Source organism: Arvicola amphibius, chromosome 4, assembly GCF_903992535.2.
Source record: "Arvicola amphibius chromosome 4, mArvAmp1.2, whole genome shotgun sequence".
NCBI lineage: Eukaryota > Metazoa > Chordata > Mammalia > Rodentia > Cricetidae > Arvicola > Arvicola amphibius.
Window position 1 is genome coordinate 98,919,046 of NC_052050.1, and position 18,709 is coordinate 98,937,754.

General features: G+C 43.6%; 1 protein-coding gene across 7 annotated transcripts in view; it reads left to right on the forward strand.

The window, feature by feature from the left end:
• The first annotated feature begins 246 nt into the window (after positions 1 to 246).
• The window catches only part of Clec16a (C-type lectin domain containing 16A), a 224,081-nt gene continuing 205,618 nt past the window's right edge, over positions 247 to 18,709 (forward strand). For all 7 annotated transcript variants that reach the window (XM_038325851.2, XM_038325854.2, XM_038325852.2 and 4 more), the window contains exon 1: positions 247 to 502. In XM_038325851.2, coding sequence (XP_038181779.1) covers positions 423 to 502 — 80 coding nt within the window. In that variant the 5' untranslated portion in view covers positions 247 to 422. The remainder of the gene's footprint in view (positions 503 to 18,709) is intronic.

Consider the following 18,709-nt stretch of genomic DNA (forward strand, 5'->3'; position numbering starts at 1 on the left):
TTTTTTTTTTTTTTCTAATCACGAAGCTAACAAGTGATCCCCAAAAGCTCTGCCCACAAGTTTTCGTTCCCGCCCACCCCGACAGTGTCCCGCCTCCTTCCCTCTTTCCCCGCCTCTTCTCGACAGCCGCGAGAGTCATGCCGGCCCTTGTAGTCCGTTCGCAGAGTCCCGTAACCGGGGGCCTCATTAGAAAACTGTATTTCCCAGAGTTCCAGGCGACGGCAGCCGTAAAGCGCGGCGGTCGAACGGCCGGTTCCGGCTGAATGTCAGTGCGGGGCTGTGGGCGGGGGAGGAAGGTGCTTGCCGGTCTCTCCGCCGCCCCCGCCGCTACCGGCTGGGCTTGAGATGTTGCCCCGGACGCCGGGACGCCGGGCGGATCGGACATGAAAACCTGAGGCGGGCGGCGGGACTGGGCTGCGGACATGTTCGGCCGCTCGCGGAGCTGGGTGGGCGGGGGCCACGGCAAGTCCTCTCGCAACATCCACTCCTTGGACCACCTGAAGTGAGTGTGCGGGGCGCGCGGCGGGGAGGCCGCGGGGCCGGGCGCGGACGCGCAGTCGCGGGCTTGGCTCGCTGGGCGCCGAGGTGCGAGGTGGACAGGGTCGCCGCGGGAGGGTACTGTGCTGGTTATCCGCGAGGCTTTGGAGTCAGGGCACCTGGCTTCGAACCCTGACCCTGTCGCTCCTGGCCCAGTGACCTTGGACAAGCCGCGTGACTTTTCAGTCTCTAGACCCCCAATCTGAAAAGTAAGAGCATCGAAGAGTTTTCGGTTTGTGGACTGGAGTTGTCTTGATGGGGGGGCAGACGGTGGCCAGTGAGCGTCTCGGGGTGACACTTCTTGGACTATCAGTTTAGAGGCCAGAGGCCCCGGAATCGGCCAGATGTGGGTTCGAATTTAGCAGTATGCATTTAAGCTTCAGTTTCCTTAGCTGTAAAACGATTAGAGTGACAGTACTACTTTATGTGGCTATTTTTAGGATTGGTTGGATAAGAGAATGAACAAAACGCACAGAACATGTACAAGTGCTCTAAAAAGAAGTGATTAAAGACCCGAGTGTTTTCAGAAGAAAATCTAGAGGGATAGTCAGCAGTAACACTTTGGGAGAGGACAGGTGGCTAACAGAGTCCCTGGGGATGCAGAAAGAGGCTAGCTTTGGAGTTAGACCTGTGTTCAAATCCTGACTCAGCCACTTAATGACTGTGACCTTGATCATATTTTATCTCTTTCCTTTTCCAAGTTACCATAACCAGCTGGGAACTATGAACGGTACAAGGCTTACGTTGATGTGGTGAATGCAGAGTGATCACCCAGGATTGATACACAGCAAGTGGCTAATAGTGGTAGCCAAGCCTTCCCAGCCCACCCCAATTCCTTTCTGTCCCGTGGTTTCATTCATCATACCCCTGCTGTCTTCTATGGTTCTGTGGTTTCCTTTTAGCTTTTGTTAAACTGATACTTCCAAGGCATAAGAGGCTGCTTGGTTTCTTTGCAGTTGTATTCCAAGATGTAGCACGTGCCCAGGGCACAGTAAGAACTCAGTGAATACTTAAGGAGTGGGGAAAAAAGAAGAAGAAAAGAATAAATTGGGCAAGAGTTGCAGAGCATTCAGGAAAAGCATCAAGGAGGCAGGGGTACAAATTGAGAGAGTAGTGGAAGATAGAGGAGGAGAGGCTTCAGGGAGAGAACTGGAGGTGGGATGCTAAAGGTGGGGGGGAAGCGGCTTATTTTCGGGGGGGGGGGTGAAGCCCAGGATTTCTAATGCTAAGTAAAGCGAGGGGATGGGAGGATGGTCAGGTTACAATAGAAAGGAAGACAGGGGTCCCTAGAAAGGATTGGTGAGTTAAAAATCATTTGATCTCAGGGGTGTAGAATGCTTCTATAATGGAGCAAGCAAGCATTTAGTAAATGTTTATGGATCTCCAAGTGTGGGGAATAGGATGGTTTGGAGGTGGAGAGAGAAGCCAAGGATAGGAAGGAGGTCGAGGGCAAGAATGGGGGGATTGGTTGGGCTGCAGAAATATTAACCGGGATGGCAGATGGCCCAGGAATGAAGTGTAGTGTGGATGAGTGGCTGAAGACGGAAGGATTTGAGGAATGTGTGGGTGGATATGGTTGTGAAGGGGAGGGTGTATCCTGAGGGGCTAGGCCTGCTACCAACCCAAGCACCTGCTGACTCTCCCTCAGCTCGGGCTGTAGCACAGTCTTGGTGGAATGAGAAGCTAAGATCTTAAGAAATTCGAGAATAAAATTCTTTAGTTGTTGGTTTTTATATTTCTTTCTGCAGAGGGCACAGAGATGTAAGGGGGTATGAGACAAGGTTTTTCTCTGGCTGTCGTCAAACTCTTGCTCTTAAGTGCTGCGAGTTCTAAACTCCCATTTATTTGTCCTTTGTTCCTTTGTTTTGCTTAAGATTTCCTGTTTTCTTTTAGTTATCACAAGTCTCTGAGTTCTAGGACCTTTTATTGTTTCTAGACTTACAGAGTTTAGACTGCCTGTCCCAAGGTGAAACAACTGTCAGAGTCAGATCTGACTCTAGTTTCCTTGTTACACTGTCTTTCTGGGTAAAACTTCTCAGTTTGAGGAAACTTTTGACTGGGTTGCATGTCAGTCAATGAGATCTTTGCTGGCCAACCAGTGCGCACCTGGGAATGTAAGGGTCCTCAGATTCCTTCCCAAATTTCTGACAACTTCTCAGGTTCCTTGTTGAGGTCACTGGAAAAAAGAACTTGCCTGCCTTGGTTTATACTGACCTGTTTGATCGCCATCACAGCCTCAGGAACCAGGGTATTGATTGGCATGGGGCTTAGAGGTTCCAGGGTGACTTGGAAAAGGGACACAGACAGCCAGTGCCTACCCCAGTGCTTGTGCTGCCCTTCATCTGGCTGTGATAGTAAGCACCTTCTGGTACAGAGCAGCTAGTTCCCGGGGAAGTCTGCTGGCTGCCCCAGGAGACCACAGTGGAGTCAGGAGTTCACAGTGTGTCAAATGCAGGAACTGCTGCAGGCCTAGGGTCTGTAGAATCCCTTCCTAGGATTTTTCTGCAGGAGGAAGCACTAGCTCAGAGTCCCCCAAATGGGAAAGAGCCATCATATGGCACAGCCACTTTGTGGGCACCGTAGTCAGGTTTGCGGCAGATCCAGCTGGGGTTGGAGGCTACAGGAAGCAAGGCTGTGAGTAGGAAGAGGCTTTCTGACACGTTGGATGACAAACACTTAAAGTGTGTCCTGTACTTGGCGGAGGGGGGGGGGGTTCCCAGGACATAGGACTTTCAGTGCTAAAGCCAGGACAGCTTTCATTAAACTAGCAGATCACCACCCTAGTTATAAGTGACAGTCCCAAATCATTTAAAAACCAAACCAAAAAATCCATGGTCTTTCAATAGCCCTCATTGATCTAGAATTTGTGCTCCTTCCTGCCTTAGTCTAGATAGGGATTCCAGGCATGTGCCACCGTGCCTGGCCTCCAGTGCATTCTTGCCCTGATCTAGCACAGTCTTGGTGGAATGAGACGTTAACATTTTAAGAAAATTGAGAATAGATTTTTTTTTTTAGTTGTTGGTTTTTATATTTCTTTCTGCAGAAGGCATAGAGATGTAAGGGGGAATGAGACAAGGTCTTACTCTGGCTGTCTTCAAACTCTTGCTCCTAAGTGCTGGGATTACAGACATACATCACGATGACATACATGCCCATGCCTTATCCCTGCTTTAAAAATACTCTTTAAGCCAGGCAGTGGTGGCACATGTTTTTAATCCTAGCAATCAGTAGGCGAATCTCTGTGAGTTCAAGGCCAGCCTTGTCTACAGACTGAGTTGCAGGATGGTCAGGGCTATCGCACAGAGAAACCCTGTCTTGCAACACACCCCTTCCCCCCAAAAAAAGAAAAAGGAAAAAAAATACTCTTTCTGTAACAGCACACCGCATCTTACAAACTGAAAAGAAACTTTCCTGTGTCATGGGGTTTTACTTTTGCTAAACAGTGAAAAACTGTACCTAAGTTATTTACCTACCAAGTTTGGTCAGTCATTTAGTTGGGAGCAGATGGAATAGTCAGGTGGTTATTCATGACATATCATTGGTAGTTTATTGCCCAGATGTAGTGAGGAGCTGTGGGCCGGCTTCCCACCGCAAGGCTCCTGGCCACCTGCTAGCTTTACCTGAAATAATTATACGGAAACTGTATTCTTTTAAATACTGCCTGACCCATTAGTTTCAGCCTCCTACTAGCTAATTCTCACATCTCTTGCTTTAACCCATATCTAATAATCTTTGTAACACCACGAGTGGTGTCTTACCAGGAAAGATTCAGCCTGTCTGTCCTGGTGGCTGGCTTCATGGCGACTGTCTCACTGAGGAGAGGCATGGCGGTCTGCTCAGAGAGCAGAGGCATGGCGATTTATTAACTTCCCTTCCCAGCATTCTGTTCTGTCTATTCCACCCACCTAAGGGCTGGCCAATCAAATGGGCCAGGCAGTTTCTGTATTAACCAATGAAATCAACTCAAACAGAAGACCCTCCCACATCATTTCCCCTTTTTCTGTTTAAACAAAAAAGGCTTTAACTTTAACATAGCCAAATTACATATAACAAAACAGTTATCAAGCAAGAATTACAGTTAAAAAAAAAGAGAAAGAAAGAAAAAGGAAGTAGTTTGTTGTGGTGGTACACACCTTTAATCCCAACACTTGGGAGGCAGAGGTAGATTGACCTCTGTGACTTCAAGGTATGGTAGCACTCACCTTTAATCCCAGTGCCTGGGAGGCAGAGACAGACAGATCTCTGTGAGTTCAAGGTGTTGTAGCATACACCTTTAATCCCTGCACTGGGGAAGGCAGAGGCTGAAGGATCCCTATGAGTTCAAGGACAGCCTGGTCTACAGAGTTATTCCAGGACAGAGATATACAGAGAACCTGTCTCAAAAAGTAAAAGTAAAAATAAAAGAAATAGAGGTTAAAATAAAGCCACACAAAGATGGAAAATACACAGAGAATCTTGATCCTGTATGCTATTCTGCTCTCTTTGGATTGTTTGAATGCTGAGGAAGGAGCAACAGATACTAAAAGATATTTGTTTATAAATGCTGCTGAACTAATCCAACATAGATATTTTGAAAATACCTTGACTTCAGAATTTGGATCTAAGGATATGATACTTTGGAAAAGAGATTCTTCTTTTGTTTTTACAGAAAATGAGACTCTGGATTGCTTCTATCCCAATATGGTATGATATACCACACCCTCCTGAAAGGTTGCTGTGAACACCTTCAAAAAATTATTTCACCCAACTGAAGACTGAGATTAACCTGGCACACAGGTTACACCATGAAAGATCTGATTAATAGCGTCCCCATTCAGCAGGAAGCAGTTTGGAGAGAAATAACTGCGCCCATGTTCCCAAATATTGTTTATAAGTGTTCTTTTACATTTAAAGGGGGATATGATATGGAGATGAGTAATTTGCATTGATATGGATTTTGCTTTAGTGATTTAAATTTATGGTCAATTTTGTTATATGTATATGTATTTCTGATCTTGACTAAGGTATTGTGATTGTATAGTTTATTTTAAAAATGTAATGTTTAATTAGGAAATATAGGTTAATGGATAGTCATCAATAATAGTCAAACTTGTAGTCATGTTAGTTAGATTTTCTAGATGTACATAGATATATTTCAGATAGGCATTCTTCATATCTTTCAAAGACTACAGAATATGCCATTTAAATGTTTTAATAACTTAGGGCTTTTCATGACAATGAGACACGTCTGCTTCTGGCAGCACCAATCTACTTCAAGAAGATGATGGGTGGGCATTGAAGAGGATCCTTATGGAGTTTGATAGCCATTTGGGCAAGAAATTGCTCTTGCCTGGACTATTGCATAAACTGGACATAGAGAACCCTCAGAGAGAGGACTGCTGAACTTGCCTAAAAGTGAGATGATCTTTCGGGGTTCCTGATTCGTGAAAGAGTCTTTGAGACATTCTGCAGGACACAGCAGATACTGACTGTCCTGCTTCATGGAAAAGTCTTCTGGATACTATGGGCCTGTAGGCCGAAGATGGATGCCCCAACAGTACAAAAGAACTTTGGGTGACTGTCCAGGCAGCAAGATGTCTCTATCATTTCTAGAGTTTTGGAAGTAGCTTACTTCTTGTTTACCTAGATAATATTATATCCTTCTGGAGTCTTTGATGGAGTTGAAGAATAAATAGTTAGTTATAGTTTTCCTTAGTTATGATAAAAGATAAAGTAGATATAAATATTGTAACTGTAATTCTTGCTTGATAACTGTTTTGTTATATGTAATTTGGCTATGTTAAAGTTAAAGCCTTTTTTGTTTAAACAGAAAAAGGGGAAATGATGTGGGAGGGTCTTCTGTTTGAGTTGATTTCATTGGTTAATACAGAAACTGCCTGGCCCATTTGATTGGCCAGCCCTTAGGTGGGTGGAGTAGACAGAACAGAATGCTGGGAAGGGAAGTTAATAAATCGCCATGCCTCTGCTCTCTGAGCAGACCGCCATGCCTCTCCTCAGTGAGACAGTCGCCATGAAGCCAGCCACCAGGACAGACAGGCTGAATCTTTCCTGGTAAGACACCACTAGTGGTGTTACAAAGATTATTAGATATGGGATAAAGCAAGAGATGTGAGAATTAGCTAGTAGGAGGCTGAAACTAATGGGTCAGGCAGTATTTAAAAGAATACAGTTTCCGTATAATTATTTCAGGTAAAGCTAGCAGGTGGCCAGGAGCCTTGCGGTGGGAAGCCAGCCCGCAGCTCCCCACTACACCCAGACTGTGACATTAACTGACAAATGCTCATCTGTAAGCAGAACCTCTACTGATGGAGTCTTTTGATTGTTACCAACATGTTATTTTGAAAGGGGGACTGTAGCTAGGCAGTGATGGTGGTGTACGCCTTTAATCCCAGCACTTGGGAGGCAGAGGCAGGTGGATCTCTGTGAGTTAGAGACCAGCCTGGTCTACAGAGCTAGTTCTAGGACAGGCTCCAAAACTACAGAGAAACCCTGTCTCAAAAAAAAAAGTGTTAATTCTAGTTCACCATGTGGTATCAAGATTCTTGGTCCAAGTGAAGGATCTTGCTAAATGGCCTTAAGTGCTAGTGGAGTCAGTTGGCGCCTGGCACTGGGTGGTGTGTTCTAGCTATGGCAGAGAGCAGTCAAAACTGTCAGGGATCTGCCTCCTTTCTGCTGGTCTTGCTCTCAGCAGGTTCTGGGCACCTGTTGTGTCTCTCAGCTTAGCCACCCAAATGGGAACAGAGAGTTCCTTCTCCTTTTTAAAATGTTTTGTCAGTTTCATATATGTATCGTGATTCTGTTCACTCCCGTTAAGATCTCCTTTTCTTAGTGTTGCCAGAAGTCTAGAATGTCCCTTTCCACTTGGGATCATGCCTCTTTGAGCTAAAGCCAAGGGTGCTTGTTCTCATTGTTCAAGCCCTACTCACTTGCCTTGCCTGCTCACTCCCTCCCTGAGTCCTTGGGTGGGACCAGTTCCACTTTTGCTAGAGCACAGAGAATGAGAGCAAGGATGATGCCCTGGAGAAGCAGCGTCCCTTACCCAAAGACTGGGAGCTGTGCAGCTAGCCAGAAGCCCCTTACCTATTCCTGGGATGCTCACCTTTGCTGAAGACCCCATGGAGAACTTGGGGATCTCAGTTACCAGGTCAGCCAGGTATCCTGTGTGAAGGCCAAATCCTTGTAGGCCTCTGTCCCTACCCATCGAACATGGGAGCACAGGCCCTGGACCATCCTTGGTGAGCGGACCCCACCAAATGCAGACTGGCAGGACCTAAGAAATGAGTAATTATCTCCAGGTAGTAGGGTGGCAGGGGTAGGTAGGAGGGGAGGGAATGTCTCAGCTCAGGAGACTGCCTTGAGAGAGACTCTTGAAAGGTTGGGTGAGTAGCTTATGCTGACAGAGATTGTTCAGTGAGGTCTAAGACCCAAGGCACTAAGGCCAGATCCCACTGAGCCTTAAGAGCCAAGCTAGAGAATCGAGACTATGTTGCAAACAGTAGGGGCCCTTTATCATCAAGGAGGGTGAAGAGTTAGAGAGGGTAGAGAAGGACCACTCTGGAGGGGGCAGCCACTCAAGGCAGCAGCAGTCACCTGGTGGGTTACTGTGGCACTGCTGGAATCCAGGCTTCTTACCATGTATCCCTGCTCTCACCCAGCAGCACACATCAATGTGCCCTGTCTGAACCTTTACTCTCTTCACTTCAGCTCTCTCCTCCTCTTCTTCCTGCCCATCCAAATACCTTCCTATAGCCTTAAATTACTGCTGCTTTGATAGAATTGCCACAGTGGCTTTAGCCAGTGAGAGCCTCATGCAGCCAGGTACTGTTTGTTCCTTTCTGCGAGTGGATTAGCTACTAGGTCTTGTAGCATCTCCAAGTTCCGTCCTGATCTTGAGTTAGGTCCCCAGAGAGCTGGTCAGGGTTCCACGGGCTTGCCATTTTGCCCCAAGAAATTGTCTTAGGAGAGAAGGCTCAGTAGTTAAGAGCACTGGCTGTTCTTCTAGAGAATCAGGGTTCAGTTTCTAGCACTTACATGGCAGCTTCACAACTGTCTATAACTCCAGCTCCAGGGGTTCTGGCACCCTTATATCGATAAACATGCAGGCAAAACACCAATGCACATGAAAAGAAATGGATCATTTAAAAAACACTTAAAAAGAGAAATTGTCTTAGTTTGTGTCCATCTGCTTGTCTTTCGTGAAGGCAGGGGACTGTGGATTGTCCAGTGCAGAGCCAGACATTTAGTAAGTGGTCAGCAAGTACAGTCACAGGGCAAACCAAAGAGGTGCTTCTGGCCAGCCTTTTTAAATAAAGCCTGTGCAGGAGCTGTGGCTTTTCCTAGGGCAGATGACCCTGCCTACACCCCCACCTTGTATCCTAGGCCTTGTCCCACACTCTGGCCTAGTTTGATGTCCCTAGGGGTGATTCACCAGAATCACACTGTCAGCACCTTCCCCTAATCCTCCAGTCTAACCCACCTTGTATAGGTTGCCTCTTGGTTCTCCTGGTCAGAATGTTGGACACCGACCAGATGAGTTCAAGGCCCGGACTGAGACTTTGTGATGACTGTCTTGAGGATCTCAGGTGCTGAGTAGGCCAAGCAGACATAGTGTCCCCCACTTCTCTCCCATACCTAAGATGTTATGATCTGGAGGTGAGTGTGATTTGGGGATGAATTTCTAGTTCTCCTGTCATGCTGTGTACCCCTTTTCCTAGTCCATCTTGTGGACAAGTTTCTGGATTTTCCAATAGGAACGTCCCAGAGGCATGTAGAGTACAAGACATAGACTCACAGACAGCCCCAGAAACTGCCTACAGAAGAGAACTTGGGCCTCAGGTTTCTTTTTCTAAAATGGACATAACATTGATTTCTACTGATGCAGGCTTTTGTGAACTGTTGGGGTTTGACTTGTGAAATAAGACTCTTGGGAAAGCAAGGTCTGGGGAGGAAGCAGGTTTGTTTGCACCCACAGTTCTTGACGATGAACCTTTGGTGTGCTGGTTGCATGCTGGCAGAAGGCTATACAGGTTTTCAGTCTAAGCATTGCAAGCTTGCCACTGTGCTGGGGTCTGATATTAAGATTTCACATCTGCTGGGCTTCTCTTGGGGCTTGATGACCTTCCTTACCTAAGGCTCTTCCTTACTGTCAGATACTATTTTCATGTTTCTTTTTCTTGAATATCTTTATTCTTTGGCAATTGCATGCACATGTACATTGCATTTTGAGTATATTCACTCCCGAGTTCTTCCTTTCATGCCCTCTTTTGTCCCCCAACACATACTCTCCTACCTTTGTGTTCTTTTCTTTTCTTTGTAACCTACTGAATCCAGTTAGTCTGCTGGAATGTTGACCTATCTTGTGGGTTAATCTTGTGCAGGTGACCATAGCTGCAAAGAGATCATTGGTGCAAAGGCCTGTCATGGCCAGAAGAGCATTTCATAGCACCCCACCCTCTAGGGTGTTCCCTTAGCATTGGAGGGAGCCCTGGGATTTTTGTTTTGTTCTTTTTTCATGTATTTGGTTTTCTCCCTACTGGACCCTCATAAATCCATGTAAATGCAATGCTTAAAAATATTGTTTCTATTTACTTCATTACTTGGGTTTTTCTTTTTCTTGTTCTTTTTTGAGTTTTTATTTGATTGTTTTGTTTTGTTGGTTTTTTTTTTTTTTGACAGGGTCTTGTGTATTCCAGGCTGACCTCAAACTTACCATGTAGCTGAGGATGGCCTTGAAGTTTTGATATTCCTATATCCCTTAAGTGCTAGGATTGCAGGTGTGTGCCATTGTGGCTTTTTATGTAGTGCTAAGATTGAATCCAAGACTTTGTGTATGGTAGGCAGCCACCCTACCAACTGAGCTACAGACCCAGCCATTGTTTGTATTTTTCTATAATAAACTGGGATCCAATTGCCTGGTTTTGATCGTGGCTCCACCCATGTGGTATAGGGGCCCTGGACCTACATCCTCCCTCAGCTCCCCAGAGGACCAGCTCCAGAGCTTGAAATAGTAAACATACTTGTCTTTAGAATGATAGGATTCAAATATACACACAGTTCAAGGGGAAAACACCACTGTTATCTTTGTAAGAGACTGATCTTTATTTTCTCTAGTTAAAGCCCAATTTTGTCTTCTGAAACTGATTTAGGTAAGGACTCAACTTGGCACATGAAGTCTTTGCAACATCCATGCTCATCTAAGGGAGGGAATCTTGGTGCTCCTGGAAGAGGCAAGAGGCGTTGCTGTGGGCATTCTTTTCATTAGATATTTGTAAATAGTTGTCAATAGCAAGCATGCCATTATTTTAGATCAAGTGGATAAGAATGGCATAAAAATGGACTTAACATGAACTACAACTATATAAGCAGAAAAAAAGTTGCAAGGAGTCACTTCTGGACAGCAGAGCAACTGACAGTTTCCACTTCCCTCTTCCTGCTGTCAGAGTTTTCAGTCTCTCTCTGTGCACATTACTTTACAAAATAGGAAGTTACTAAACGTGGTGTCTTTAATGTACTTTAATGACATTCTCTCTCAAAGTTTAGGAATGAGATGCAACATTGAAGTACTAGGTCTTAATCCAGCAGACTTCCCGAACTACTTATAGCTAGACATATTTTGAGGGTCTCTTCCTAAAACATTACCCCAAACCATGTGCTAGGCACTGCAGAGACAAAAAGATGGGCATGGCACAAGTGTAACTATCATAGGGCTTTAGCACTTGAAATCTAGTGGGCACATCTGTGTATCAGCAGCAGTCTTGTGGCATGTGGACGTGCTAAACAATACCATATCCATTTTATGCCAAGGAGCTTCTCAAGCTCAGTGGTGGTGTGTGGCTGATGTGCATGGCATCCTGAGTTTGACTAGGGACAGTAGGGGAGAAGAGGAGGGGGAGAGGGAAGAAGAAGCATCTAAGTGTGTGTAAATCCAATTTAAGACATATGAGGTGACATCAAATTGTTTTAAGGATGTCAGCTCTATATATTTAGCTATAGATATAGGGCAGTGTCATGGGGAGTCCTAGCAGCACTCTTGTGTAAATTGGGACAGTTTTAAAATATTCGTGAAAATGTAGAAGGTTAAGAATAGCCAAAATAATATTGACAGATTGGATGGCAAGACATTGAAAGGCATACAATGCCACATAGCAAGACTTACCATGAAGCTGCAGTGTTAGACAGCATAGGACTGGCATGGGGCAGACAAACTTTTGTTGCAAGGAGGGCTGCTTGTTTGTTCCCCTGCTGCCTGGCTAGCTTAGACCCAAAATAACCGCACAGAAATTGTATTAATTAAATCACTGCTTGGCCCATTAGCTCTAGATTCTTATTGGCTAACTCATATTAATTTAACCCATTTCTATTAATCTGTATATAGCCACGTGGCTGTGGCTTACCTGGTAAAATTCCCAGAGTCTGTTTCCTGCGGTACCATGGCATCTCTCTGCTCTGCCCTCTTTCTCCCAGCATACAGCTTGGCTTTTCCCGCCTAGTTCTGTTCTGCCCTTGCCATAGGCTCAAAGCAGTTCTTTATTCATTAACCAATAAAAGCAACACACAGACAGAAGGACCTCCCACACCACAAACTGATCAGTAGAATTGGAGCAGCCACAGAGAGTCACATATATGGTTGCCCGACTAATGAACAAGATGACACTGGAGTGTAGTAGAACAGTCAAGACTTTCCGTCAGCCAACTAGGTTCTGTAGTAGTGCGGGCTGGCACTGTCCACCAAAACCACCTCCAGATGTACTCTAAGTCAAATGCAAAAAAATGATTTTGTAACAAGAAAACACCCCAGCCAGGCTGTGGTGGCGCATGCCTTTAATCTCAGCACTCAGGCAGCAGAGGCAGGCAGACCTCTGTGAGTTCAAGGACAGCCTGTTCTACAGAGTGAGTTGCAGGACAACTAAAGCAGTTATACAGAGAAACCCTGTCTTGAAGAACCAAAAAGTAAGGAAGAAAGGAAGGAAATGAGGGAGGGAGGGAGGGAGGAAGGAGGATGGAAGGAAGGGAGGAAAAAAAGAAAGAGAAAGAAAGAAAGAGAAAGAAAGAAAGAAAGAAAGAAAGAAAGAAAGAAAGAAAGAAAGAAGGAAGGAAGGAAGGAAGGAAGGAAGACAGAACCCTGCATGAATTTAGCCTAAGAAAGGATCTCCTGAGATCTGCATGGTAAGTGCTGTCTAGAGGTCAGCATGATGGCTTAGTGGGTTAAGGTGCTTGCTGCCTAGCATTGTGACCTGTGTTTGAACCTTGGGATCCACATGGTGGAAAGAGAGAACCAGCTCCCTAAAGTTGTCTTCTGAGTTCCACACACATTTTACGGCATGTGTGCACCCATTCACATGCACACAAACACATATTAGTTAAATAAATAAATATATAAACAAATAAAGTGATGTTTTAAAGTGCTGTCTAAAGGAAAGATGGGTAAAGTTTATTTCATTAAAACGCAGAGGACTAGTGAGGTAGCTCAGTGGGTACAAAGCACGTACTGTGCAAACCTGACAACCTGAATTTGATCCCTAAACCCAGGGTGGAAGGAGAACTGACTCTGATGTGTGTATTGTGATGTATGTATGCCTGCCCCAAAACCCATTACACACACACACACACACACACACACACACATTTTAAAGGCTATTAGAAAGACAAAGGAAAAGGCAAACCAGTATGGGGGAGTCAGTGTATCCCTGTATGAATGAGCACTCGTGAGATAAGCATGGTCATGTCAAGGACCCCAGGACCTCAAACCAATGGAAATGGCAAGTCTTTTCTGGGGTCAGGCTTAGGACAATGGCAAGGTCTTCCCTGGTTGGAGTTCAGATGTTGACAGTGTGTGCAGAAAGTATTAATTGACTGCAACACTTTCCTCCTAGATAACTGCAGCCTGAGTCTGCTGCCCTGTAGCAGTCCCTACCAAGATTAGCTAATCTCTTCCTCATTGAGCTGTATAATGCCTGGTTGCTGGTGTGTCTCCACCAGAGTGCACTGGCCATCAGTCCTGGCTTTTCTGTACATACATATGTTTGTTTGGTTTTTTTTTCATTTCTGGTCTCCCGAGTTAAGTCAATCTCAGATCTGTGATCACAGTACCACAGTTGGGGAAAATAGCTGGAATCTTAATACATATTTATTATAAATACATATAATATGTATGTATTTATGCATACATACATACATATAATACATACAATATACTTGTATGTATTATACATATGCGTATAATATAATTATAAATACATGTAAAATGTATTTATATAAAATATAAATGAATTTATATAAAATAAATGATTTATATATAGGTAAGTAAAGAGTTCTGTTAATAAATAAAAGTCATCAAGGATAATAAAGTGAACAAAGGTCTTGTAATTGACGCTGCCCCAAAGGTAAAATGCAAATTTCCATAACCATGTGAGAGAAGGCACCCTGTCACCTTGGTCTTCTGACGCAGAACCTCCACAGGACACCACAGGATCCCACAGAACTGCACCATCACAAAAGGCCACAAACAAGTAATGGAGAGGCTGTGGAACATGTGAACTCTGAGCAGCCTCCCAGACATGGGACTGACTAGAGGGCTAGGGTACTTGAACCCCTGTGCTGCCTTGGCCTGTTCAGTGGTAACAATGGGCACGTCCTGTGGTTGGACCATCTGAGTGCCATGTGCAGCCTTCACTTGGTACCAGGTCCATGGGAGCTCTTAGAATCCCCTTAAAGGACTACCTGACTGATTCATCCTTCATATATGAAAAAGCCTTTTAATAGGATTTTTTCTTTTCTTTTTGAGATTATAATTTAATTACATTTCTCCCTTCCCTTCCTCCCTCCAAACCTTTTCATATACCCCTCCCCTCTCACCTTCAAATTCATGGCCTCTTTTTACTAATTGCTATTGCATACATATGTGTGTGTGTGTGTGTAGATGTATATACATATGTATTGCTAAATATACTATGTTCAGTCTATATAATACTATATATATATATATATATATATATATATATATATATATATATATATATATACACATACATACATGCTTTCAGGGCTGTTTGGCAGTAGACTACCAATTAGTGTTCTCTTCTCTGGGGAAGATTACCTCTCCTGCTTCCAGCTTTCTTCATTTGCAGGCTCAAGGTCTCATGGCCTCTTTTCTATCCAGTTCATGGGTGTCATCCTTGTTCAGTGCATGTTTAGGCAGTCATCCTGGTGAAACTTAATGGGTGTAGCTTCTGATACAACTAGGTGTCTTAGTCAGGGTTTCTGTTGCTGTGAAGAGACACCATGACCACAGCATGTAGTCAGAGGCTGCTCCTTTGTTCCCTGGCTGTCAACACCCAAAATAACCACAAAGAAACTATATTAATTAAAACACTGCTTGACCTATTAGCTTATACATATTTCTAACTAGCTCCTATATATTAAATCAACCCATCTCTACTAATCTGTGCATCACCACAAGGTCGTAGCCTATTGGCAAGGTTCCAGCAAGCTGCTGTAGGTATCTTTCTCCCTGGGCGGCTACATGGCCTCTCTTTGACACCACCTACTCTCTCCTCATCTATCTGCTTGGAATTCCCTCCTTGCCCTGTTCTGTGCTGCAATAGACCTAAATTAGCTTTTTTATTAACCATTGGTATTCACAGCATACAGAACAGAATCCCACATCACCTCCCCTTTTCTGTCTAAATGAAAAGGAAAGTTTAACTTTAACATAGCAAGATTACATACAACAAAAGTTATCAAGCAAGAATTATAGTGACAATATTTATATCTACTTTATCTTTTATCATAACTAAGGAAAACTATAACTGCTTATTTTTCAACTCCCTCAAAGACCCCAGAAGGACATAATATTACCTAAGTAAACAGGAAGTGCATCATAAGCAACTTTGAAAACTCTAGAATTGACAGAAACATCTCGCTACCTGGACAGTCACCCAAAGTTCTTCTATAACATTGATATCCATCTTCAGCCTATAGGCTCATAGTGTCCAGCAGACTTTTCCATGAAGCAGGAAATTTCAAAGATAGTTCTACCTGTATTGGCAGTTTGTCAGTCACTTTCTTCTGTGTCCTGCAGAATGTCTAGTAGACTCTTTCATGAAGCAGGAATGCTGAAGGACTGTCTCACCTTATTTAGGCAACTTCAGCAGTCATTTTTCTGTGGGTCCTGCATGTCCAGTTTATACAGCATTCCATTAAGCAGTTCAGGTAAGAGCAGTTTCTTGCCCAAATGACTAACAAACTCCATAAGGAGCCTCTTCGCTGTTCATCATCATCCTGAAGTAGATTGGTGCTGCCAGGAGCAGATGTGTCTCAGTTGTCATGAAAAATCCTAAGTTCTTAAAAAATTTTAAATGTTAGTCTTTGAAAGGTTTGAAGAATAACTATCCATCTGAAATATATCTCTGTACATCTAGAAAATCTAACTAATATGACTACAAGCTTGACTATTACAGGCAACTATCTATTAAACTGTATTTCTTAATTATACATTACATTTTTAAATGAGCTACACAAACACAATGCCTTAATCAAGAGAATATATATATATATATATATATATATATATAACAAAATTGACCTTAAATTTGTATCAGTAGACCAAGTTCCATACCAATGCAAAGTATTCATCTCTATCGCATATACTCCTTTAAATGTAAACAAACATTTTTAAACAATATTTGGGAATTTGGGTGTAGTTCTTTCCCAAACTACTTTCTGCTTTTTGTTGGGCAAAGTAATTTTGGGTGTTCATCAAGACCTTTCAGGTGGTCTTGGTCCATCAAACTACATTTTCTGGAAGGAATCCATAGGTCCTCATCTTCTGTGTAAACAAAAGCAGAACCTCTTTTCCAAGGCAACATAACCTTAGACTCAAATTTTGAAGTCAAGATACTTTTAAAATACATATATTGTATAGCTTAGCAGCACATACAATGAAATGTCTCTCTGTACTTAGCTCATTCACAGACAAAAATTCAAACAAAACACAATAATATACATAATCCAGACTCTTTGTGTACATTCCATCTTTATGTGACTTATTTTTCTTACTCTATTACTTTTTCTACAAGTTTAATATTTTATCATTTTTACTCATTTAATCTATGACTGTCTGTATTCTTTTATATTTCTTTTACTGTCTCTTTTCTTCTTCTCTCTCCCAAGCCTACGTATATTTATCCAACACTGTGACCCATTTAGAGGTCTTTTTCATCTGAATCTGTCATTATTGCATATCTGTAATTGTTTTCTGACCAGGAGCACTTTTTTTCCTTTTAAATGCTGAGTGGGCATGACTAGGATTAACTTTGCAGTCCTGTCTGTTGGCTCCACCCATTCCAACATGGTAGAGGCATGTTCACTGCCTCTAAGAGTCATACACACTACCCCAGCTTCAGGGTTGCAGCAGGTCTGTGTCACCATTAAGCCACTAGTAGCATGCTGCTCACAAACCCCATTTAAGTGCTCAGCCTCCTGAAAGAGTCAGAGTTCATGGTGCCAGCATGAACCAGGAAGCCACCATTTCTTATGCTGAGTCAGTAAGCCTTCTGTTAAAGGAGCCACAGTGCCCCTGCTTGCTGCCAGCACACAGAGCCTATCTGAAAAAATGCAGCTACCAAGAAACTATACTTAACTCTGTTCTTTTGTGCCTAGAATTCACTTCCAGGCTCTCTCAGGTTTTATGTGACTGTAGTTGGTACATGTTGGTGCACAGACCTGAAATAACCACACAGAAACTATATTGATTAAAACACTGTTTGGCCTATTAGCTTATGCATATTTCTAGCTAGTTCTTATATCTTAAGTCAATTCATCTCTATTAATCTGTACATAACCACAAGGTCGTGGCCTACCAGTGAGGTTCCAGCAGGTTCCCACAGGCATCTTTCTCCTTAGGTGGCTATATAACTTCTCCTTGACTCTGCCTACTCTCTCCTCTGTCTGCTTGGAATTCCTGCCTTGCCCTATTCTGTGCTGCAATAGGCCCAAAGTAGCTTCTTTATTAACCAATGGTATTCACAGCATAAAGAGGGGAATCCCACATCAACAGCAACTCTTATAAAAGAAAACATTTAATTGAGCGGCTTATTTGCAGTTTCAGAGGTTCCATTCATTATCATCATGATGGGGAGCATGTCAGTGTGCAGGCAGATGTGGTGCTAGAGTGGAAAGTGCTACATCTTGCAACAGGAAGTCGACTGAGACACTGGATGGTATCCTGAGCATAGAAAACCTCAAAGCTTTCCCCCATAGTGACACACTTCCTCCAACAAGGCCAAACCCACTGCAACAAAGCCATACTTCCTAATGTCATTCCTATGAGATTATGGGGGCCAGTTACATTCAAACTACCATAGTAGGAGACACAGTCTCACAGCAAACTCCCTGATCTTCTTGGCTCTTAAAGTCTTCTCACCCACCCCCTCTTCTGTAATGTTCAATGAGCCTTAGGTCCTTAGGTGTAGAAATGTTTTGTTTATGTATCTATTGTGACTGGACTTTACAGCTCTGCATTTTGATGTGATTTTGTGTAGTGGCCTTTTCTGTTGCAAAGAGATTTCCTTGATGAGGGGTCAAGACTCCACTTGTCTGTGGGTATAAGGACAAATGCTTATATATTGTTCAGGATTATGCTGGTTTAATAAATTAATGTCTGTAGATTCTCCAATAACCATGACTTAGTTATGGCTCAGTAACTACTGATTAGTTAGCTAGGTTTCCAGTACCAGGCATGTTTTCCATCTTGTTGAGAGGGTCTTAAGACCTAATAGAGAGCTGTTGGTTACCAATAAGGTATGTGTGCCCTTAGGGTTATCATGACATGCTAGTTGTTGATGTGTTTCATAGGCCTTTATAGCTGATAGGACTGTTGGTTGCCTCCCTCCTTTGCCTTCTGATACCATGAAAGCTAGTTCTCAGGGAGGAGGCATTCAGGTCAGTTCCAGCTCAGGGGTCTTTGGACCCTGTTTCTGAAGTGAATGGTATCTTTAGCAATCGGAAATTACCTTCTACCTCTGGGGGGTAACCGTGGATGACAAGTTGTATGTTTTAGGAGTCTCTTAGATAGTCCTGACCCAACAACTCAAAGAGGGCTTCTTGTGTCTGGTATTGGAGTCTTTATTAGGAGGTCATTGGCTCATTGGGGGTGCATCATCAGTCCAGATGA